Source organism: Trematomus bernacchii, unplaced genomic scaffold (assembly GCF_902827165.1).
Source record: "Trematomus bernacchii unplaced genomic scaffold, fTreBer1.1, whole genome shotgun sequence".
Lineage (NCBI taxonomy): Eukaryota > Metazoa > Chordata > Actinopteri > Perciformes > Nototheniidae > Trematomus > Trematomus bernacchii.
In genome coordinates, this window is record NW_022987707.1 from 783,309 (window position 1) to 808,638 (window position 25,330).

The 25,330-nt window shown below is 41.4% G+C and overlaps 2 protein-coding genes across 2 annotated transcripts in view; both read right to left on the reverse strand.

The window, feature by feature from the left end:
• Nucleotides 1-1,693: 1,693 nt before the first annotated feature.
• Nucleotides 1,694-9,148, reverse strand: plekha3 (pleckstrin homology domain containing, family A (phosphoinositide binding specific) member 3). The gene is made up of 8 exons (XM_034140689.1): nucleotides 8,910-9,148; nucleotides 7,250-7,366; nucleotides 5,716-5,859; nucleotides 5,236-5,357; nucleotides 4,857-4,964; nucleotides 2,745-2,788; nucleotides 2,149-2,240; nucleotides 1,694-1,853 (listed from the first exon to the last, which is right to left on the reverse strand). The coding sequence occupies exons 1-8, from the start codon at nucleotides 8,947-8,949 to the stop codon at nucleotides 1,762-1,764; spliced, it is 759 nt and encodes a 252-aa protein (XP_033996580.1). The 5' UTR covers nucleotides 8,950-9,148; the 3' UTR covers nucleotides 1,694-1,761.
• Nucleotides 9,149-15,506: 6,358 nt separating this feature from the next.
• The window catches only part of LOC117490912 (pyridoxal kinase-like), a 21,328-nt gene continuing 11,504 nt past the window's right edge, over nucleotides 15,507-25,330 (reverse strand). Inside the window, exons 7-11 of the mRNA XM_034140687.1 lie at nucleotides 25,209-25,254; nucleotides 21,376-21,487; nucleotides 19,648-19,784; nucleotides 18,383-18,449; nucleotides 15,507-17,097 (exon numbers count right to left, since the gene is read on the reverse strand). Coding sequence (XP_033996578.1) covers nucleotides 16,982-17,097; nucleotides 18,383-18,449; nucleotides 19,648-19,784; nucleotides 21,376-21,487; nucleotides 25,209-25,254 — 478 coding nt within the window. The 3' untranslated portion in view covers nucleotides 15,507-16,981. The remainder of the gene's footprint in view (nucleotides 17,098-18,382; nucleotides 18,450-19,647; nucleotides 19,785-21,375; nucleotides 21,488-25,208; nucleotides 25,255-25,330) is intronic.

Here is a 25,330-nt window from a genome sequence, read left to right on the forward strand (position 1 = left end):
GACAGGTGGCCGTTGCAAAGTCTTTACAACCATCTAAATGTTTCCACCCAGCCTTTTGTTGATTTATCTTATTTCTATAGTCGCTGTACCTCTTTGTCCCCTCCTTGGGTTTCATGAGAGGCTAATCCAAGTTATTATTACCATTATTATTATGATATAAAGCAGGGGCGTTTCTAGAAAGATATGAGTCCTGAGTCTCTGAACTTGTTTATAAGATCTATAAAGAGACCATAACGCACGTCTCCTGACGTAAAAACAAAGCTCTGTTTGAAACTCATATTTCTGGAGGAATTATACAGTTTTTGACGAACAGAAATATCGTTTTCTGGCATCACGTTAACATTTTACGGGGAAAATCTGCATTTTGGAGGATGTTCCCTCGTCTATCGCTGCCTCTATCTGTTCGTTTAAAGTGTTTTGTTCAACTCCGGTGTATCAGATTTAAACTTGTATTAAATCTGACCGTAACACAAACTAACTGACAGATAGATCAGAAACTCCTGAGGGCGGTTAAATGACTGATTTATCAACGGAGTCTGGAGGTTCAAAGAGAGAGCGTAGACATTTGGGGGAAATGTATTAAAGGGGACATATAGTACTGATGTTCAGGTGTGTATTATTGAGTGTCTCTACTGGGACATGTTTCCATGCTTTAATGTTCAAACAGACACTTGTTAGTAACCACAGTTTGTAAATCCACCAGTGGAACCTTTACTGACGTATTTAATCTCTTCAGCTTGAGTTAATCACAGACGATAACAACCAAAAACACATCCAGTAAACCATTGACCTGCAGACCAGAGGACAGGAAGTGAAGAAATGCTGACTCATTCATGGCTTTTAGGACTCATTCCTGCACCTCTCTTCTGTAGCTTAGTTTTCACAGTTGGATTCATCGATAATTAATTTGAAGAAACATGTCTCTTACCCGACAGAATTAAATAACATACTTGTTATTATTTGACATGAATGCAGATGAATCCTCTTTAGAAAAGGGTTTTCTAACATGCTAAGCAGCTCCAGAGAGAAACACTCTGTGTGCTTCATCTGAACTCACGTTGAACCTTAATGAAGGTTATTCATGTAAAACACTTATTAAAAACACTTAGTACAGCCCTGAGAGCTCCACACACTGCGACTAAACACAGAAACACTTAACAGACTGAATGTATTTCTTACAGTGTAGAGTTTGAGCCCTCAGAGCCACCGTACTCTTCAGGGTCCTTCTGTTTGGCTGTCATTCATCAATAAAAAAAGGCAAGAAAAACACACGAGAAACACTGAAGGCAGAAAACACACTCGTCTGAATCTCCTCAACGTGTCCCAGTCCTTCCTCCTGCTGTGGAGGAACATGTAGACGATGCTTTTTAAAGAAAGGCCAGGTGTCGAGTGACGGCAGGAAACTCTGTCCGAGAGATTCTTCATCAAAACGCCACGAAAACACACTTTCTCTGACCAATAATCCAGTTTGTATACTCACTCCTTCCTCTTTTCACCTGCCAGGGTTTCAGCTCCAGGAGTTAGTGTGTGTGTGTGTGTGTGTGTGTGTGTGTGTGTGTGTGTGTGTGTGTGTGTGTGTGTGTGTGTGTGAGACAGAGAGAGGGAGAGAGAGAGTGTGTGTGTGTGTGTCTGTGAGAGAGAGGGAGAGAGAGAGGAGGAGAGAGAGAGAGGAGAGGAGAGAGTGTGTGTGTGTGTGTGTGTGTGTGTGTGTGTGTGTGTGTGTGTGTGTGTGTGTGTGTGTGTGTGCGTGTGTGTGTGTGTTCAGATGGACAGGTCAGTGTCTGTGTCGGTGGGCGTCGTCTTGGCGCTGCTCCCTCTCTCCTCGGGGATGGAGGACGAGTCACCGTTCACACCTGCAACACACACACACACACACACACACACACACACACACACACACACACACACACACACACACACACACACACACACACACACACAAGTTGAAGCCTGATTATTTTTAATAAACGTAACGTTGTCTTTGTAATGATTCCTATGATAAACTAACCATGGCTTTTTTAAGACGTACTTCATGGCTTTGTGTAACTTTTATTGGTGTTTACTTTTCACATTGTGAGTTTCCTGCAGCTCGAAACACGGCGTTATTTTAACGTCTTTATTTAAAGATGTTTATAAAGAGTTCCTCACGCTCAGCGTCGTACAGCGAGCTGTCGGAGCAGGTCCGGTTCCTGCGCTGCGACCTCTGACCTCCGCCCAGATACTCCTTCAACACTCCTGACCTGAGGGGGAATTACATGTTCAAATCTACTTTACACTCTCTCATCTGAAATGTTATCTATAAGACCCGCTCGAGTGGCCGCCTGTTACAGCAGAGCAGCTCAAGTATTATGTGCATGCTCTTTATCTAATAGTGCTTTATTTAAAAAAAAAAGTAACCTTTAAATCGTTGAAATAATGCAATTCCTGTTCAGCGCTGCCCCCTGGAGGCCGGAGGTGATAATGCTGCCAAGCTTTATTCTGAACAGAGGGTTCACTTCACATGTTTAACAGGAAATAAAGACTATTAGAAATGATAAACATGATGTCATAAAGTGACCACAATCTGATCAGCTCATTTTCAGACAGGTTTTGATAAAAAATGGATCGAGTCTTTGTTCCTGAAACTTTCAGAGTCTCTTTACACAGATACAGACATTTTTGGATTAGACGGAACTACAGTAGGTTTTGAGAATAGAAAAGGTAAATAAAGTAGTAGTTGTTGTAATGAAGAGGCGTTTACTGACCGGTCGAAGCTGTATGTCCCCGGGTGGCTGATGGACCTCTGCATCTGGACAGAGACATTTAGTTAGAGACACTTTTATATTCAGACAATAACACTGTTAACCACTACTATTCAGACAATAAGACTGTTAACCCTACCATTCAGACAATAAGACTGTTAACCACTACTATTCAGACAATAAGACTGTTAACCCTACTATTCAGACAATAAGACTGTTAACCCTACTATTCAGACAATAACACTGTTAACCACTACTATTCAGACAATAAGACTGTTAACCCTACCATTCAGACAATAAGACTGTTAACCACTACTATTCAGACAATAAGACTGTTAACCACTACTATTCAGACAATAACACTGTTAACCACTACTATTCAGACAATAAGACTGTTAACCACTACTATTCAGACAATAAGACTGTTAACCCTACTATTCAGACAATAACACTGTTAACCACTACTATTCAGACAATAAGACTGTTAACCACTACTATTCAGACAATAAGACTGTTAACCACTACTATTCAGACAATAAGACTGTTAACCACTACTATTCAGACAATAAGACTGTTAACCCTACTATTCAGACAATAAGACTGTTAACCCTACTATTCAGACAATAACACTGTTAACCACTACTATTCAGACAATAAGACTGTTAACCACTACTATTCAGACAATAAGACTGTTAACCACTACCATTCAGACAATAAGACTGTTAACCCTACTATTCAGACAATAAGACTGTTAACCACTACTATTCAGACAATAAGACTGTTAACCACTACTATTCAGACAATAAGACTGTTAACCCTACTATTCAGACAATAAGACTGTTAACCCTACTATTCAGACAATAACACTGTTAACCACTACTATTCAGACAATAAGACTGTTAACCCTACTATTCAGACAATAAGACTGTTAACCCTACTATTCAGACAATAACACTGTTAACCCTACTATTCAGACAATAACACTGTTAACCACTACTATTCAGACAATAAGACTGTTAACCACTACTATTCAGACAATAAGACTGTTAACCCTACTATTCAGACAATAAGACTGTTAACCCTACTATTCAGACAATAAGACTGTTAACCCTACTATTCAGACAATAAGACTGTTAACCCTACTATTCAGACAATAAGACTGTTAACCCCTAGACATAAGATGTACCCTACTATCAGACAATAACACTGTTAACCCTACTATTCAGACAATAAGACTGTTAACCCTACTATTCAGACAATAAGACTGTTAACCCTACTATTCAGACAATAAGACTGTTAACCCTACTATTCAGACAATAAGACTGTTAACCACTAATATTCAGACAATAAGACTGTTAACCCTACTATTCAGACAATAAGACTGTTAACCCTACTATTCAGACAATAAGACTGTTAACCACTACTATTCAGACAATAAGACTGTTAACACTACTATTCAGACAATACGACTGTTAACCCTACTATTCAGACAATAAGACTGTTAACCCTACTATTCAGACAATAAGACTGTTAACCCTACTATTCAGACAATAAGACTGTTAACCCTACTATTCAGACATGTTTATGGCTGTTTGACTAAAACCCTTTGTGAACACACCGTTAGAAATACACCTCATTTATACAGTTCTATGCGTTTAACGTGTTTAGACTGTAAAAATGCACGTTGACCCGTTGTTCAGCATGGAAACATTCATTAGCTAACAATGACTTTATTGTTCTATTAATATAAAGGGAGGTCAGGTACTCTTTAAAACAGCTGCTGGTTATGGGTACTTTTTACTGAAGTACATTTCAAAGCCCTCTTTACTTTTACTTGAGTAAAGAAGTTTAGTCAGTACTTCTACTTTCACCAGAGTATATTTAAACACGAGTATCTGTACTTCTACTTGAGTAAAGGATGTGTGTACTTCTACTTGAGAAAAGGATGTGTGTACTTCTACTTGAGTAAAGGATGTGTACTTCTACTTGAGAAAAGGATGTGTGTACTTCTACTTGAGTAAAGGATGTGTGTACTTCTACTTGAGTAAAGGATGTGTGTACTTCTACTTCAGTAAAGGATGTGTGTACTTCTACTTGAGAAAAGGATGTGTGTACTTTTGTCGTCTCAGGTCGGAGGTCAGGGGTCAGACTCTGATTGGCCAGCGTCATGCAGTCCTCCAGAGTCCTGATGAAGGTCGTACAGGTCGCACTGAGCAGGGACGCCTGGAGGAGAGAGGGTTAATCACATGGAGACATCCTGTTAGAGCCAGTATTTAGCTTTTAGTGGCTTGATAGATAAACAAGGAAGGAAGCCACGACACATCCCATTGGACCAGGGAGATGCTGCCTTATTTTCACCACTGTATTTAATTTGGTCTTAATATACATTATTTAATTTCATATTCTATTTACATGTATATAGACTTCTTCCACTATTTTTTATTTGTATTTTTGTATTTCATCATATATGTTGCGTTGTTGGAGGAAGAGTTACCTCAGAAGTGGGCGGGTCCTCCGTGTCGGCGCTGTGCTGTGATTGGATGGTTTGGACCTGCTGGACGAGGAGGTCGCAGTACAGACGAAGTTCAGACATCTTCGTCTTCAGACAGTCTGGACCTGCACACACACGCACGCATGCACACACACACACACCACACACACACACACACACACACACACACACACACACACACACACACACACACACACACACACACACACACACACACACACACACACACACACACACACACACACACACACACACAGAGACAGACAGACAGACAGACAGACAGACAGACAGACAGACAGACAGACAGACAGACAGACATGTTCAATCCATTTCTGACTTTTTCCGGATCAAAAATGTCAGTTTCAAGCAGAAAGTGGCCTTTCTTCTCTCTCTGGGGGCTGATTGTAATGAATTTCAGTGTCTATTTGGACGTTTCAGAGGACCAGAGGACCATCTATGTACCTTTGTGTTTGTCCAGAGTCCCCGCCTTAGAGGACCCTAGAGCCAGGAGCCAGCATTGCCGCTCCGCTGCGTTCACCGCCCGCACGTAGAAGTGCTGCTCGCCGGGGACCAGGAGGTCCAGACGGGTGGCGTCTGACAGGTGGACTGGAATATAATCAATAAATCACTCAAAACCCACCTGTTCAACACTGCATTCAACCTCTGACCCCCCCCCCCCCCCCCCCCCCCCCCCCCCCCCTCTTTTCTGTGTTTGTTTGTCTCTTGTTGATGTATTTTTCTTAATAGATTGGATGGACATCTCAATGGATATTTACAATGTGTTTGTTTGATTTCATTTGGTTATTCCACACATGGCAGTTATTTTAAAACAACACCAAAATTACCAAAAAACATGGCAATATTAAATAAAAAATATTGCCTGTAAATATAGATATACCAGTAAGAACCAAATAGAATAGAAGTGTAATAGTAAACACTAAAGGGAACAGAGGAAGAAGACAGACAGGAAGTAAACACTGAAGGGAACAGCAGAAGAAGACAGACAGGAAGTAAACACTAAAGGGAACAGCAGAAGAAGACAGACAGGAAGTAAACACTAAAGGGAACAGCAGAAGAAGACAGACAGGAAGTAAACACTAAAGGGAACAGAGGAAGAAGACAGACAGGAAGTAAACACTAAAGGGAACAGCAGAAGAAGACAGACAGGAAGTAAACACTAAAGGGAACAGAGGAAGAAGACAGACAGGAAGTAAACACTAAAGGGAACAGCAGAAGAAGACAGACAGGAAGTAACACTAAAGGGAACAGCAGAAGAAGACAGACAGGAAGTAAACACTAAAGGGAACAGAGGAAGAAGACAGACAGGAAGTAAACACTAAAGGTAACAGCAGAAGAAGACAGACAGGAAGTAAACACTAAAGGGAACAGAGGAAGAAGACAGACAGGAAGGTAAACACTAAAGGGAACAGCAGAAGAAGACAGACAGGAAGTAAACACTAAAGGGAACAGAGGAAGAAGACAGACAGGAAGTAAACACTAAAGGGAACAGCAGAAGAAGACAGACAGGAAGTAAACACTAAAGGGAACAGCAGAAGAAGATAGACAGGAAGTAAACACTAAAGGGAACAGCAGAAGAAGACAGACAGGAAGTAAACACTAAAGGGAACAGCAGAAGAAGACAGACAGGAAGTAAACACTAAAGGGAACAGAGGAAGAAGACAGACAGGAAGTAAACACTAAAGGGAACAGAGGAAGAAGACAGACAGGAAGTAAACACTAAAGGGAACAGCAGAAGAAGACAGACAGGAAGTAAACACTAAAGGGAACAGCAGAAGAAGACAGACAGGAAGTAAACACTAAAGGGAACAGAGGAAGAAGACAGACAGGAAGTAAACACTAAAGGGAACAGCAGAAGAAGATAGACAGGAAGTAAACACTAAAGGGAACAGAGGAAGAAGATAGACAGGAAGTAAACACCAAATCTCCCAAGTTGCTGAGAGTTCAGATTCATTTAGAGGAAGCACGGCGGCCTCACCTTTAATCTCACACACGGACATCTTGATGGATCCTTTGCTTCCTTTTCCAACGTCGTCCTCGCTGTCGTAGTACGAGATGAATCCATTCTGAAGCACGAACCATCGAGGCTGCCATCCTGAGGAAACACACTCCGTTGTTATGGACATTATGGTATTAGAGCTTCATAAAGTGTCATCCTAATGAAATGTAACTTTTAACTAAGTAGCATGCTTTCAAGTGTTTTAAATCCTTAAGTCTGAGAAGAACATGTGGTCTGTGTTCACGAGGGTAAGATGAAGGGTTTTCTGACACTACAGGAAAGGAAGACAGAGGGTGTTTCTCAATGCGAGTACGCTTGCTTGGTAGCACATGTCTTCTGAGCGTCTTGCTTCAGAAGCGAGGCAAGAATACTTCCTGGCATTCGGAAAACAAAGAGTGGAACAGGCTAGCAAGTGTGCAGGTGTGCGTCATATGAGAGGCCCCGCCTCTTACATCTTCCGCCACAGATTTGGGGAAATTGGTCCGTGCGCAAAGCATTGTGGGGATTTTAAGACCGCGGAGTCTACTCATGTGCAGCCTCGAAATGTCTCGTTACGAAGTACGCCGGGCTCGGTAGGTTTCCAAGTATGCTGGACATTGGAACAGTACTTCGGCGGCACTCGATGACGTAGCATGCTTGAAATAGTGGCTCTGGAGCAGCTTTACTCGAGGTTGAGAAACGGCCATTGTCTGCAACACCCAACTGTTCTTTGTAGGGTGTGAGTTTGGCTTATTGTGATCCACCTGGACCACATGTTGTTTGAAATGTAAATGATCTTTGATGTCTCCCTATAAAAAGAGTCCGTCACTCAGAAGGAGTCGTCATGCTTGCAAGCATTAAAAGAAAATATGTTAAAAGACTTTATATCGATATTGTGTTTCTTTCTCTAGACAGCAGCTGATTTGAAGTTGCTACGACACAGTATATGAAGTGTGACATGTTTCTTGTAGAGTATCGTTTTTACAGAGTTCAAAGACTGGCAGGAGACACATTGCATTGATGCACCAGATACTTGAGAGAGTGCATTAATGCTGGATGTCTTAGAGAGCTGATGTTCAGGTGTATTTAATAATAAATAATAATTAATTACATTCATTTTAGTGCTTTTACAAGTGTTCAAAGCGCTATACGTACATACATATATCAGACATGTAATACATCAACACTGTGGACAACACCCACTCATTCTGCCTCTTTTCACCCTCTGTCTGAAACCAGAGCCCAGGCTGCTCTGATTGGTTAGCTGGTCGGCTCTGTTGTGATTGGTCAACCAGCTTAGATAGACAGACAGACAGACAGAATCACACACACACAGACAGACAGAATCACACAGACAGACAGAATCACACACACACAGACAGACAGACAGACACACAAACACAGACACACACACACACAGACAGACAGACAGACGACAGACAGACAGACAGACAGACAGAATCACACACACACAGACAGACAGACAGACACACAAACACACACACACACAGACAGACAGACGACAGACAGACACACACACACACACACACACACACAGACAGACAGACAGAATCACACACACAACTAGACAGACAGACAGACAGACACACAGACACAGACACACACGGACAGACAGACACACACACACACACACTCTCACCTGTCATGTAGTTGGTCCATTTGTAGAGCACCCCCTCCATGTTAGCCTGTTAGCCTGTTAGCTTCTCTCTCTACAGAATAATGAACACTCTGTGCTTCCTGACAGATGACTGTCGGGAGGATGACGTCATTCTGAGGTGTTGCTGTTGTGCTAAAAGTGTTGATAATAATCCGACGGAAGCTAAAGCTAACGAGTGAGCTGTCAGCTGATGGGGGAAAAAATGTCAACAATGAAGAATCGCCCCGACGGAAGCCTGAAAGGGACAATTCACACGGAGAGCAAAAATATTCAATGTTTAATTTAATATCTAATTATTGAAGTACTTTTGACTACTTTATGGAATATTTAGCAGTAAAAAAATATACATATTATTTAATATATGTAACGTAATAATTGTAATCAGAAACTCTCTTAAAATAATAACTTAATATCTCCAAAAGTATTGTCAAAATATGAATAAATGTCAGTTTTCAACGCTGAATGTTACACTACAAAACATATATAATTTAAAAGAAAACACATTAATAGTAATGAAGTTCAAATACTCAAATAGTTTAATTATATAACCATATTTAATGACTTAATTCACCTGTTTGCCTCCCACATGAGATGTCCCGCCCCTTAGCCTATCACGTACAATGTGTTGGAGCGCTGGCCAGTAGGAGCGCTTTATAGAAATGAAATGTTAAATTAATATATTGAATTGAAAATCTAATTATTTAAGCACTTTGTCTACTTTATGGAATATTTAACAGTGTAATACTAATATATATTATTTTAACATATTTTAATTTAATAATTTAAAATAATAACTTAGTTTCTCAAAAAATACTGTAAAAATATTGAATAAATAACAGATTTTAATACTGAATGTTACACTACAAAGATATATAGTCTTACATTTTGTTCATGAAGTTAATAATAGCACAGCTTTATTGGATCATCTCTGTTGTGATTGGTCAACCCCTTAGAGATGTCCCGCCCCTTAGCCAATCACGTACAATGTGTCAGAGCACTAGCCAATAGGAGCACTTTTGTAAAATTGTAACAATGTATGTGAAACTTTGAGTGTGTAAAACAGGAGGGAGCAAACACACACACACACACACACACACACACACACACACACACACACACACACACACACACACACACACACACACACACACACACACACACACACACAATAATAACCAGATGGATTCATAATAATTCTTAATCTCTCTTTATTGCATTAGAACATACATTTCTTATATATCTATATATATATTTTATAAATGTGAATTTGTACACTACAATCTTTTATTGTAACATGTTAGAAAATACTCGTAACGCTCCAAAAACATAGCACTGAAAACATTTACCAAACCATGACTTTATTACATTTCCTCGTTTTGTTTTTGGCCACGAGTCGTTCGGGAGGACCGTGGTGCATTGTGGGTAATCTGGGGAGGGGGGTCTATCACAACAGGTGCACAGAGGGAAGGGGGGGGGGGCAAAGCGTGGACAGAAAGGAGGGTTTTAAAACTGCTGCTTTCAATTTTAGAGACACATTTAGTCCTGTCGGGCTTCTTTTGTTTAATTATCAAATATTACATTTATCCAACAAATATTCAACATTTTAGTCAAAATCAAAAAAGCCGTAAAAGTGTAATTCTTCACAACAACGTTGAGTTAAGTGCTTTTAATTTGAAAGGGTGGCTAGAACAGCAAATCAGGCAAAAACAATTGAGTATTCAGGAGATCATATTTAAGTGTTTAAGTAAAAATATACAGAAACAATTTTGGCAATTTCTTGTTTTTGAGTTGGACTTTTTTCACAATAACTACTAACCTCACATATTCCTGCATGCTTTCACATATGCATACGGAGAAATAATCCCTTCTTTTACACAGGATTAGAAGTGAAGTTACATTTGGCTTTAAGGGATGTTTTGTATGTCTATGATACGGTGGCCGACCGCTGCAAACACACTACAACAATCCAAGTAAGAGAAACGTGCTGCAGCTTCAGAAACGATGCAGATATAAAACCAGGGGAAACTAAAAAGTGACTCCGTTGTGTTTTGAGCTTCTTCAGCGTTTTGTATTTGCAGCGTTTGGTTTCTGCAGCTTTCAGTAAACGCTGCGCATGTCTCCTCAAGTTGCTGAATGTTCTCTAAATGCTGCATGTGTTGCTGGAGATGTTTCTTCATGTGGAACATTTGGGTTTTTATATCTGCATCCTTTCTGAAGCTGCTTCTCCTGATGGAAGAGGTTTGGATCGTTGTAGCACGTTAGCACATGTTAGCCTCCGTACTTTGTTACATCTAAAACAGCTGAGACGTTGAAACTCCATCACATGTTTGAAGCTACATCTGAGTAGATATATAAAACATGTTTCACTGAAGCAGCTCAACCCAGATGTTCAGTGGAGGAACAGCAGCTTGTTTAGCAGAAGCAGCAGTGAGGATCTATCAGAGGGGAGTCGGGGTACAGCATGAACACCTAACACACACACACACATAGCGAGGCGTTAACAAAACTACAACCACTGCACAGCAGGAGGCCGGGGGGGAGGAGGCGAGGCATCAAGGAAACGATGACAATTTAAAATAAAAACAGAGGAGCCGTGCAACACTGCGAAACACCACAGAATGATTGTCCTCTTGAACACACCCCCTCCTTGTTTCCTTTTTTAACCCTCAGTGTACACACACACACAGACATACACACACACACACACACACACACACACGAAACCCTGTGACCATAAAATACATGTATATACACACACACACACACACACACACACACACACACACACACACACCAGGTAGACCCAGTAATCAGCTGTTAGCACGTTAGCATGTTAGCAGAGTTATTGATATGACAGTCAGCGCTACAGCGGCACAAATACAGAAATCAATATATTTGCAATTTTAAAAATGAGACTGCATTCCCTCCCCACGAGGTGTTTTTAGATTACATTTGGGAATGTGTAAAGAAAACAAAGACGCAGGAAAGATTACATAGCTCAGTAATTATTATTTAAATCTTTAACGAGGCTTCTATATGTTTTATTTCACCGCTAATTGGATTCATTTAGCTGCAAAAATCATTAAAGAAAACTCCACGGAACCCTGATTGGTCAACCAGCTTAGAGATGTCCCGCCCCTTAGCCTATCAGCTAGCCAATAGGAGCGCAAGTGTTCCGTAGTGATGTCACTATGTTCCGGAACGTTGACATTTTAGCCTTTGCAGACCATTTACATGCACCAACTATTCATAGGACACACTTCAGGAGAGGGAACACCACGGGAAGCAGAATAGGAACTCTTTAAAATGCTTACATGCCATTTTCATTGTTGAGTTTCTGGTGATTTTTGCATCTCTACGTGTCCAAAGAGCGCCTGAAATAAAACCTGTTTTGAGTCCAGGAAGCTCTCCACATTTTAAAAAATATTCTCAATGGCCATTTCTCCAGGTTTGACTTTGGTCCAGAATTCCTTAATTGGTTAATTGCCAATTAAGAAAAGGAAGCTGGCTCGTAGCCTCAAAATAACACTTGTTTTGGTTGTAAATTAAAATAGAAACGTAGCATATGCAATCTCCATTAGTTCTGAAGCAGATCTCGGCCCCCCTCCCCCCCCCCCCCCCTGTGAGCAGTGTGTGTGTTATGATGATCCTAAGGCAGTGTCACAGTTTATTCCACAGAAACAACAGCAGTACAGAGAAACTCCACCCAGAACCCACAGCTGAGGAGGAACACCGGCCCACTGGAGACTTGCTTTTATATTTTATATATATTTGAAGCTTCTCCAGACTGCAGGGAGTCTCCGGGCAGAAGTTAGCTTAACGTTTAGCCTTAAAAAAGGGCAGGAATGAAAGATTGTGAGGTGTTGAAATCGTACCGAGTTCTGCAGCGTCACAGGTCAGGTCCAACGCTTTTTGATTGGAGATTTTCTTTGGAGTTTTTGGTGTTTTTTGCATCCATTTGTTCCCAAAGAGCGCTTTAATAAAAACTAGTTTTCAGTCCAGAACTCGGATCAGGACTTCTTGATTTTCACACTCCACTGATAGCCTCAATGCTAAGGTGGCTAATTAGCATTATGACACGGATTCTGATTGGTCCATTGGGACATTTCAGAGGTCAACATGACAGAGGTCAATTTGGACTTTTCTTCCAGATCCTGATTTTTTCAAAGATGTTGACTTAGAGAGAGTAAAAATACGTGTTTTAAGACAAACGTTTAGTGGATTTTTTGGGGTTTTCTTCTGCCTTTTTAAAGCTTCTCGAGGCCTCCAGTAGACCCAGTTATATTTAAGGGTTTAAGTGAGGCGTGTGGCTCAGTGGAATAGTGCGTTGGTGTTGGGATCAGGGGAGCACAGGTTCAAACCCCACTGCAGTCAGCATGTCGTTGTGTCCCTGAGACACTTCACCCCAAAGTGCTCCTGTGGGGATTGTCCACAGTATTGAGTATGTAAGTCGCTTTGGATAAAAGTGACTAACAAGTGACATGTAATGTGATGTAACAGGATCATCTTCCTAACGGCCCTAATTTCCATCCTGATTAAATCTGACCTACTGGTACCATCTCACAGTGGAGTGTGAAGAGTAAAAAAACGTGTTTTACGACAAACGTTTACTACGGGTTTTTTCTTTTTTTCCTGCCTTTTTAAAGCTTCTGGAGCCCCAGTAGAGCTTCTGGAGCTTCAGTAGAGCTTCAGTAGCCCCAGTAGAGCTTCTGGAGCTTCAGCAGCCCCAGTAGAGCTTCTGTAGCCCCAGTAGAGCTTCAGCAGCCCCAGTAGAGCTTCTGGAGCTTCAGCAGCCCCAGTAGAGCTTCTGGAGCCTCAGCAGCCCCAGTAGAGCTTCTGGAGCTTCAGCAGCCCCAGTAGAGCTTCTGTAGCCCCAGTAGAGCTTCTGGAGCTTCTGGAGCCCCAGTAGAGCTTCTGTAGCCCCAGTAGAGCTTCTGGAGCTTCTGGAGCCCCAGTAGAGCTTCTGTAGCCCCAGTAGAGCTTCTGGAGCTCCAGTAGAGCTTCTGTAGCCCCAGTAGAGCTTCTGGAGCTCCAGTAGAGCTTCTGTAGCCCCAGTAGAGCTTTCTGGAGCTCCAGTAGAGCTTCTGTAGCCCCAGTAGAGCTTCTGGAGCTCCAGTAGAGCTTCTGTAGCCCCAGTAGAGCTTCTGTAGCCCCAGTAGAGCTTCTGGAGCTTCTGGAGCCCCAGTAGAGCTTCTGTAGCCCCAGTAGAGCTTCTGGAGCTTCTGGAGCCCCAGTAGAGCTTCTGTAGCCCCAGTAGAGCTTCTGGAGCTCCAGTAGAGCTTCTGTAGCCCCAGTAGAGCTTCTGGAGCTCCAGTAGAGCTTCTGTAGCCCCAGTAGAGCTTCTGGAGCTCCAGTAGAGCTTCTGTAGCCCCAGTAGAGCTTCTGTAGCCCCAGTGGAGCTTCTGTAGCCCCAGTAGAGCTTCTGTAGCCCCAGTAGAGCTTCTGGAGCCCAGTAGAGCTTCTGTACGTAGAGCTTCTGGAGCTTCAGCAGCCCCAGTAGAGCTTCAGTAGCCCCAGTAGAGCTTCTGGAGCCCCAGTAGAGCTTCTGTAGCCCCAGTAGAGCTTCTGGAGCCCCAGTAGAGCTTCTGTAGCCCCAGTAGAGCTTCTGGAGCCCCAGTAGAGCTTCTGTAGCCCCAGTAGAGCTTCTGTAGCCCCTGTAGCCCCGGTAGAGCTTCAGTAGCCCCTGTAGCCCCGGTAGAGCTTCTGTAGCCCCAGTAGAGCTTCTGGAGCTTCTGTAGCCCCAGTAGAGCTTCTGTAGCCCCAGTAGAGCTTCTGTAGCCCCAGTAGAGCTTCTGTAGCCCCTGTAGCCCCAGTAGAGCTTCAGTAGCCCCAGTAGAGCTTCTGGAGCTTCTGTAGCCCCAGTAGAGCTTCTGTAGCCCCAGTAGAGCTTCTGTAGCCCCAGTAGAGCTTCTGTAACCCCAGTAGAGCTTCTGGAGCTTCTGTAGCCCCAGTAGAGCTTCTGTAGCCCCAGTAGAGCTTCTGGAGCTTCTGTAGCCCCAGTAGAGCTTCTGGAGCTTCTGTAGCTCCAGTAGAGCTTCTGGAGCTTCTGGAGCCCCAGTAGAGCTTCAGTAGCCCCAGTAGAGCTTCTGGAGCTTCTGTAGCCCCAGTAGAGCTTCTGGAGCTTCTGGAGCCCCAGAAGAGCTTATGGAGCCCCAGTAGAGCTTCTGTAGCCCCAGTAGAGCTTCTGGAGCTTCTGTAGCCCCAGAAGAGCTTCTGGAGCCCCAGTAGAGCTTCTGTAGCCCCAGTAGAGCTTCTGGAGCTTCTGTAGCCCCAGAAGAGCTTCTGGAGCCCCAGTAGAGCTTCTGGAGCCCCAGTAGAGCTTCTGTAGCCCCAGTAGAGCTTCTGTAGCCCCAGTAGAGCTTCAGTAGCCCCAGTAGAGCTTCTGGAGCTTCTGTAGCCCCAGTAGAGCTTCTGTAGCCCCAGTAGAGCTTCTGGAGCTTCTGTAGCCCCAGTAGAGCTTCTGTAGCCCCAGTAGCCCCAGTGTCCCGCCCTCAGGTTCTGGTTCTGAGCGGAGGCCGGTTCTGGCACCTTTCTGAGCGGCTCATGGTCCCTATTTTTCTTTATGCTTTGACATATCTGTTCTTCTACACACAATGAATATTAAACAGTTACTTATCACTAAGGCGGTGCCGGACCCGGCCCGGATGTGTTTGATATTGTGGTCATTAGAACAGTAGCATCAACACAATGGTCCAATAGACAGGTCCCATTCCACACAGACGGTCCAATAACAGCTATAGTACAACATCTACACATCAACTATACATTGTGCGTTTTTTTTTTTTCTTTGTTATGTTTTCAACGGGGTTAGACTTGGTCACCATTACATCACTGCTGTAAGACTGGGAGGGGGCGGAGCCATGGAGAGACAGTGAGGGATCAATTAGTGCTGATTAGTACTGTGAATGGCAGTTAAAGAGCAATTCAGTGGTTTATATTGAATTAATTAAAGGCAGGACACTCAGTGAATGGGCTGAGGGATGCATGATGGTTATATAAGAGCAGATAAAGGGACATTTATATTAAGTATTTGTCTGGAAATGTAATTATAGCCAATAATATAAAGCCAAATTGGTTTGATTTAGTCAACAAGCGCACTATGGATTATTAGTTCATCCATTCTGCTCCTTACATCTCAGTCTGTCTTTCCCTCAGAAACTTCAGATCTTTTTAAATTGTGAAGAAAGTCAAATTAATGGTTATTTTCTTGGCATTTGAAATCAGGAGCAGGTGAAAAAAATCCTCTAGTTTTCTGAAATTAATTAAACAGGATCACCCTCATATTTTGTATTTAAGAATATATATTCATGGCATGTTTTGTGTTACACTCTGACTCTACTTATTTAAACCCGTTTTACGAGCTTTTTTATTTGAATTATCTTGGCTTTTTAAAAACAGATTATTAAAAACGAAGAATTTTACTTTTTTTTCCAGACTTTTCACTTTTTTCCAGGTATTTTACTTTTTCCTCCGAATTCTGACTTTTCTTCCAGATCCAGATTTTGTTCAAAGATTTTGACTTTTTTCTCACATTCTGAATTTTTCCTGGTTTTTAACTTTTTTTCTTAGAAATAGATTTTTTTTCTCATCATTTTGAATTTTTTTCGTTTCTTAAACTTTTTTTCTCTCAATTCATATTTCTGACTTCATTCATTGTGTTTTCTCAGTTTTTGACTTTTTCTGATAATTTTGACTTTATTTCAGATCTTGACTTCTTTCTCAGAATATTTACTTTTTTCAAGGTTTTGACTTTTTTTCATAATTTATATTTCTCACTTTTTCTCAGAATTTTTGAAAAGCACTTTGAGTTGCATAAATACAGTCAGCAGTGAGGCTGTCTGTCCATGGCTCTGACAGGGGGGGTTAGGGTGTAGGAGGTAAGGGGGTTAGGGTTTAGGAGGTAAGGGTCTAGGACAGGAGGACTTAGAGAGTTTAGGGTGGAGGACGACAGGGTCACGATACTAAAGGAGTCAGTGCTGAAGTTTACAGTGATCGACTGATTTGAGTCTTATAGGGAGGGGGGAACTGTTAGGATATAATGGTGGGGGGGTATGTTAGGATATGATGGTGGCCTCCATGACTACATCGGGGTTTTCGATGTCGGCTTTACTCTGCACCATCCGGAGCTCCAGCTGGGGGGGGCTGGGCTTCCGACCGGGACCCGCTAACTCTGGATATTACAGATATATAAACATTATAACAGTGTTAACAGGTATAAACACTCCGAACAGAAGAATCAGTATGTGATGAACTACAGAGGGTTACAGATGGTGTCATAAAAACACTCTGAACAGAAGAATCAATATGTGATGAACTACAGAGGGTTACAGATGGTGTCATAAAAACACTTTGAACAGAAGAATCAATATGTGATGAACTACAGAGGGTTACAGATGGTGTCATAAAAACACTCTGAACAGAAGAATCAATATGTGATGAACTACAGAGGGTTACAGATGGTGTCATAAAAACACTCAGATTTTTTTTTGTGTTTTTACTTTTTCTCAGATTTTGATTTTTTTTCGAGAATACTGAGAATCTGACATTTATTCAGATTGAATTTTTTTTTCAGATTTAACTTGTTTCTTAAATTCATTTACCTATTTTTCAGAATGAATATTTCTGATTTTTTTCTTAGAGTTCAGAGTTTCCTCAGGTTTCAGATTAAAAACACTACTATTTATTTTCACTGTTATCCTAGGTGACCACAGGACAGGTGAAGACAGTAGTTTATTTTCACTGTTATCCTAGGTGACCACAGGACAGGTGAAGACAGTAGTTTATTTTCACTGTTATCCTAGGTGACCACAGGACAGGTGAAGACAGTAGTTTATTGTCACTGTTGTCCTAGGTGACCACAGGACAGGTGAAGACAGTAGTTTATTTTCACTGTTATCCTAGGTGACCACAGGACAGGTGAAGACAGTAGTTTATTTTCACTGTTATCCTAGGTGACCACAGGACAGGTGAAGACAGTAGTTTATTTTCACTGTTATCCTAGGTGACCACAGGACAGGTGAAGACAGTAGTTTATTTTCACTGTTATCCTAGGTGACCACAGGACAGGTGACAGTAGTTTATTTTCACTGTTATCCTAGGTGACCACAGGACAGGTGAAGACAGTAGTTTATTTTCACTGTTATCCTAGGTGACCACAGGACAGGTGAAGACAGTAGTTTATTGTCACTGTTATCCTAGGTGACCACAGGACAGGTGAAGACAGTAGTTTATTTTCACTGTTATCCTAGGTGACCACAGGACAGGTGACAGTAGTTTATTTTCACTGTTATCCTAGGTGACCACAGGACAGGTGACAGTAGTTTATTTTCTTTACTTTTGTTGTAATACACGACATCATTTCTAAAAATGCAAACATTTTTAAATAAATTCAAGCCAAGTCAAATATCTAATTGGCTTACTATTAAGGATTTAATAAGAAGCATTATTTATCTTACCGTGAGCGTATGCAATGGTCCTCTTGATGACATGGTGCATCACTGAAAACGTCTTGTCACAGGCCATCTGAAGGACAGTACGTTAGGTTACTATATTTAGCATTGTTAGCTGTTGGGAAAATACTGAACGTCCTCTTCCAACATGAGAGTAACATGATAACAAAGGTATCCCAACTGTAGCTGTGAACATGACAGGATGTGTGATTACCTAGAAGAGCATCAGGACTGTTTGAGGCATATGATAGCTATGTGATGAACATGATGATTCAGCCTCTATGGAGATAGACATATGACAAGCATGCTCATTTCTGACGTGGAGCTAATCTGAAGTAAACATTGAATACTGCTTTCTATTCCTCCATCTTGTGACTGTGTAACTCCCTCTCTTGGATATCAGCATGTGAAGGACACTGTTCAGGAACTAGTTGATGCTCTGTATGTGATGACTACTTCCATTCTGGAGAGGATCACAGATACATGGATCCTGAGACTGAAGCTCAAGACCAGTGATTATTAACATTTTTAAGTATTCAGAAAAGTCAGAATTGAGAAAAAGTCAGAATTTTGAGAAAAAAACCAACATTTTGAGAGAGTCAGATTTTTGAGATTTTGTGAAAAAGTCAGATTTTTGAGATTTTGTGAAAAAGTCAGAATTTTGAGATTTTGTGAAAAAGTCAGAATTTTGCAAAAAAATCCAACATTTTGTGAAAAAAATCAGAATTCAGAGATTTTGAGAAAAAGTCAGAATTTTAAGAAAGTCAGAATTTTGAGAAAAAGTCAGAATTTTGAGAAAAAGTCAGAATTTTAAGAAAAAGTCAGAATTTTGAGAAAAAGTCAGAATTTTAAGAAAAAGTCAGAATTTTGAGAAAAAGTCAGAATTTTAAGAAAAAGTCAGAATTTTAAGAAAAAGTCAGAATTTTGAGAAAAAGTCAGAATTTTAAGAAAAAGTCAGAATTTTGAGATTTTCTGGAAAAATCCAACATTTTGAGAAAAAACTCAGTATTTTGTACATGACAGGATGTATGATTTACCTACAAGAACCTGTATTCCTCCATCTTGTGCCTGTGTAACTCCCTCTCTTGTATATCAGCATGTAAAGGACACTGTTCAGGAACTAGTTGATGCTCTGTATGTGATGACTACTTCCATTCTTGAGGATCATAAATACATGGATCCTGAGATTGAAGCTCAAGCCGGGGACCAGTGACATTTTTCTAACATAATTGGCATCAGATGAAAGGTGAGCTGTTACAGCTCTGATTCACCTTCAGGTCTTTGGGGTAGTGATGAGTCCACGCTAGCAGCATCGCAGCAAACAGATCTCCGGTTCCTACAAACACTGCGTCCACTTTAGGGACGTCTATCCGGACTCGCTGCGTCTTCCTGCTGCCGTCCGGACGCACTGAGCCACAAAACAACACAACACAACAAACAAACAAACAACATGTCAGAGAGGTTACTTTAGTTTGCTAGTCTGACAATTATATACCTGAACAGGACAAATGGTGCATTCAGAGACAGAAAGAGGAAGACAAAAGTCAATAAATAAAGATTAAGCTAAAAATAATAATATTTAGAAAAACAATCAAATATATAGATAAAAAAATATATATCAATTTGACAAATATTATTTAAAAAAATATTCTTAAAACAAAAGTAAAATCAGAAACTTGTAGAAGAAATATAAATATATAAAAAAGGAATATCAATAGTCAATCAATAGTTTGAAATAGAGAGATTGTGCGTGTCTGAGAGGAGGCGATGGTGCATTCAAAGACAGTAAGAGGAATATATAGAGAGATAGTGTGATGGTGCATTCAAAGACAGTAAGAGGAATATATAGAGAGATAGTGTGATGGTGCATTCAAAGACAGTAAGAGGATTATATAGAGAGATAGTGTGATGGTGCATTCAAAGACAGTAAGAGGATTAAATAGAGAGATAGTGTGATGGTGCATTCAAAGACAGTAAGAGGATTAAATAGAGAGATAGTGTGATGGTGCATTCAAAGACAGTAAGAGGATTAAATAGAGAGATAGTGTGATGGTGCATTCAAAGACAGTAAGAGGAATATATAGAGAGATAGTGTGATGGTGCATTCAAAGACAGTAAGAGGAATATATAGAGAGATAGTGTGATGGTGCATTCAAAGACAGTAAGAGGATTATATAGAGAGATAGTGTGATGGTGCATTCAAAGACAGTAAGAGGAATATATAGAGAGATAGTGTGATGGTGCATTCAAAGACAGTAAGAGGAATATATAGAGAGATAGTGTGATGGTGCATTCAAAGACAGTAAGAGGATTAAATAGAGAGATAGTGTGATGGTGCATTCAAAGACAGTAAGAGGAATATATAGAGAGATAGTGTGATGGTGCATTCAAAGACAGTAAGAGGAATATATAGAGAGATAGTGTGATGGTGCATTCAAAGACAGTAAGAGGATTAAATAGAGAGATAGTGTGATGGTGCATTCAAAGACAGTAAGAGGAATATATAGAGAGATAGTGTGATGGTGCATTCAAAGACAGTAAGAGGAATATATAGAGAGATAGTGTGATGGTGCATTCAAAGACAGTAAGAGGAATATAGAGAGATAGTGTGATGGTGCATTCAAAGACAGTAAGAGGAATATATAGAGAGATAGTGTGATGGTGCATTCAAAGACAGTAAGAGGAATAAATAGAGAGATAGTGTGATGGTGCATTCAAAGACAGTAAGAGGAATAAATAGAGAGATAGTGTGATGGTGCATTCAAAGACAGTAAGAAGAATATATAGAGAGATAGTGTGATGGTGCATTCAAAGACAGTAAGAGGATTAAATAGAGAGATAGTGTGATGGTGCATTCAAAGACAGTAAGAGGATTATATAGAGAGATAGTGTGATGGTGCATTCAAAGACAGTAAGAGGAATATATAGAGAGATAGTGTGATGGTGCATTCAAAGACAGTAAGAGGAATATATAGAGAGGTAGTGTGATGGTTCTGTACCGTGGCGCTGGCTGCCCAGAGACACCAGGAAGCGATCCCCCAGTCTGGAGGGGAGGTCGGAGGACGTGATGACCACCGTGTCGGGACCCATGGCGTGAAGCAGGTCCATCACCTGCAAGAGAAACGAGAAATAAAGAAACCCTGCCACCAAGCAGCTGATTCCCCCAGTGAACAGCAAGATTCAAGATTCAAGGGTTTTATTGTCACGTGTGCATAGCTACAGTGTAGTTATGACAATGAGAATCTGAGATCAAACTCTATAACTCCTCCCCCTTCAGTAAGGAGAACTTCCACACCACCACTTTGTGCACAATAAATACCACCATTACAAAACACTCTGCTAGAAAAGGCAATAACCCCGCCATGAAGCAGCTGATTCATGAGCAGCTGATTCTGGGAGTAAGCTAGTGAGTATTTTCATGATTGTAATTTTTTTTTCAATTTATTGAACATGTTAAAAACAAAAACAAACAATAATAATAACAAAGAGAAGCAGCATTTAAATAAAAAAAAACTTTCAAGGTATGAAAATAAAAAATAAATTCTCAAATAGTTTCTGTTCAAAAGGGGCGAGAAGAAGAAGCTTCGAAACTTTTCTGGTCCTCCTCTAGCAAAGTTCAGGTCATCAGCATCCGTGATATTTGACTCATTGTTTTAAACAAATCATTCCTTTGTACAAAAAAAAAAAAAAAAAAGATCTTTACAGGTAAACCAAAACCGTCAACAAGCATGAGTTCACAGGTCATGACATTCAGGATTTGGTAGATAAAGTGTCACAGCCTTTTGATGTGATGCAATGTTTGGAATTTGTTCGTATGGGTGGTTTTTTGAAAATGCAGTTTCCTCTTAACATGTGTATGTTTTCTCTCCGTGTTAAAAGTCCCTGGATGTTATGAGGTAATTATTGATTTGCGGCTTTGAACATAATTTGGATAGTTTTATAGTCAACCAGAGGCCGGTTCAACAGACCCTGGATATATTTGGGTTACCCGGCTTACCTAATCCAAAACAAACGCGCTCTCGCTAAGCGGTCCGACGACGCTGGTTATCAACTCGGTAACTCAAGCCAGGGTTTCTCTGTCCGGCTGAGTGCGCGTTCACATGAAAGGGGCGGGGCTAGCAACATTTGACCAATCACAAACATGGAGAAGCGTACTGACAGCGCAGCGTCATACTTCCTGAATGAAAAGTGAACTTTAATATTAGTCAAATATGAAGAAGTTAAACTTTAAACATCCATGACTTAAACACTTTATCCAGGATCAAAGCCACATAGCTGCACCTGCAAGGTGAATACAGCTGGTAACAGAGAAAGTGTTTGAATGCGTACATTAACAGGTTTATGATATCACTGCCCCGTCTAAGACACGATCTGACTTTCATTACATTTGACTCCAGTGTTTCGTCAACTTAATGTGTTGCTTAAAATAATACTTCTGCATACAGTATGTGACACTGTGAGTGTTGCACGGCCAGATACGGCTCAGCTGACTCAGATAAGGAAATATATGATACATTATGATGTGATATGAATGATAATGGGACACATCGACGTCTGCACTCACAGTGCCGCGGACTGTACTTAATGTTACTCTGATCCGGTTACTTATGTCGTGGCAGATATTTAATTAAGCTTTCTTAACGCTAATGTTATAATAGTCAGATTGCTCTGAAGATGGGAGGGGATATTCTATTAATGTTCACGTTCACACAGTCAGTTGATTTTTGCCGGCCGTCTTTCCTGCAACGGCAGTTTTTCTGTATTTCCTTTCTCCTTTAATATGACTTGATCGCTTTAAACTCCGCACACTGAGTACATCATGTATGGAAGTATGAAGGAGCAGTACAGCATCAACAAGGAAGCTTGATTCATTAGGTCTTTGGCTTTATTCAGAATTGCTATTGATATTTTGGCTTTGATATAACTTATATGTGGTTTCCAACTTAATAATAATAATAATGGGTTCCATTTATAAAGCGCTTCATATTTGATTTCAAATCCCGAAGTGCTACAAGCAGTGAGCATGAACAGTATAAATAGACATTACACAACACGGTAGAATTAATAAAAAGCAATAAAAAGTTTAAAAAATAAATAAATAAAAAAATAAATAAAAGGGTGGTAAAAAGGTCTGGGCAAAGGCTCTTTTGAACAGATGGGTTTTGAGGCCTTTTTTAAAAGCCTCCACGGTCTGTGGTGCTCTCATGTGGTCGGGGAGAGCATTCCACAGACTGGGAGCAGCCGAGCAGAAGGCCCGGTCTCCCATAGTACGGAGCTTAGTCCTGGGGGGTTTGAGCAGGTTGGAGTTGCTGGAGCGGGTGGTCCGCAAGGAGGTATGGGTGGTGAGGAGTTCCTTGAGGAAGGGAGGGGCAGTTCCATGGACACACTGGTGGGTGAGGACGGAGACCTTGAATTCGATCCTCAGTTCCACGGGTAGCCAGTGTAGTGATTTAAGGATGGGGGTGATGTGATCATATTTGCGCACCCTCATCAGGATCCTAGCAGCGCTGTTCTGGATGTACTGGAGCTTCTGGATGCTTTTGTTAGGGATCCCGATGAGGAGTGCATTGCAGTAGTCCAGCCTGGAGGAGACAAAGGCGTGGACCAGCTTTTCGGCGTCGGACAGAGTGAGTGTGGGGCGGAGTTTGGCGATGTTCCTGAGGTGATAGAAGGAGTTCTTGCACAGCTGTTTAATGTGGGCCTCAAAGGTCAGATGGGCGTCCATTTTAACACCCAGGTTGGTGACTGTTGAGGAGAGGGTAATGTCCTGGCCGGAGAAGGTGATGGTGGTGATGGTGGATGACTGAACCTGGTGTGGGGTGCCAACTATAATGGCTTCGGTCTTGGAGCTGTTGAGTTTCAGGAAGTTTTGCTTCATCCACGCCTGTATCTCCTCCAGGCAGGCAGTGAGTGTGGGTGAAGGCAGGGCTGCAGAGGAGGTAGGGTTGATCCTGAGGTACAGTTGGGTGTCATCAGCGTAACAATGGAATGATACTCCATGTCGGCTGATGATAGAGCCAAGGGGGAGCATGTAGAGTGTGAAGAGGGTGGGGCGAGAACTGATCCTTGAGGGACACCACAGGTGACGTTGTGGGTACCCGACTCTGCCTCGCCCAAGGAGACGTACTCTGTTCTCCCGGTGAGGTATGATCTGAACCAGTCAAGGGGAGAGTCAGACAGTCCGATGGTGGAGTGCAGACTAAAGGGGACCTATCATGCAAAATGCACTTTGTGATGTCTTTTATACATACATATGTGTCCCTGGTGCGTCGGGGAACTCACGCAGCGTCAGAAAATAAAACCCTCTCTCTTTTCCTCCATATCCAAATCTCTAAAAAACGGGGCTGCAACGGATTTGATACAGACTGATTCAGATTTGAACACGCGCTGACGTCAACAACGGGGGTGCTCCGCCTGTATGGGCAACCCTCCACCTATCAGGGGAATGAGAGGTTGCCGTGGCATGGTAACAGCATGGTAACAGCATGGTAACATGACGCTCGTGCCTCGGCCCCCTCCTTTGCAGGGGGGCATGGTCAGCTGCAGCTCATGCAAAAACAGGGCTGGAGAACAGCAAATAGAGCGAAATGAGGCATGGCTAAAATGCATGATCTGTTTGGTATTTTGAAAAATAAAACGTATAAATATACCTTATATAGGTATGGCCCTACAATATATTATTCAAATATAGCATGATAGGTCCACTTTAATTTATTGTCAATCATTATCATTGGTTTTGTTTGCGTTCAATGTTAATTTATTTGGGTCAAACCAGATCTTCGTCCTGCTCAATAGGAAGGTGTGAAGGGTTATATAGCGACAGGTGTTTTACCTCCACAGCGTCTTTCTCCGTGGTGATGGTTTTCCCCGTCAACAATCTGAAACACAGACGCACACATTCTGTTAGAGGACTGGGAGTTACGTTTTTAAACAGAAAGTGATGAACTATGAAAT

Bases quoted from the DNA above. Each gene is read 5' to 3' on its own strand.
- plekha3 (XM_034140689.1), bottom strand. From the start codon at position 8,949: ATGGAGGGGGTGCTCTACAAATGGACCAACTACATGACAG. The intron at 7,367-8,909 runs GTGAGAGTGTGT...GTGTTTCCTCAG, and splicing joins ATGGACCAACTACATGACAG to GATGGCAGCCTCGATGGTTC. The intron at 1,854-2,148 runs GTGAGGAACTCT...TGTGTGTTGCAG, and splicing joins CTCGCTGTACGACGCTGAGC to GTGTGAACGGTGACTCGTCC.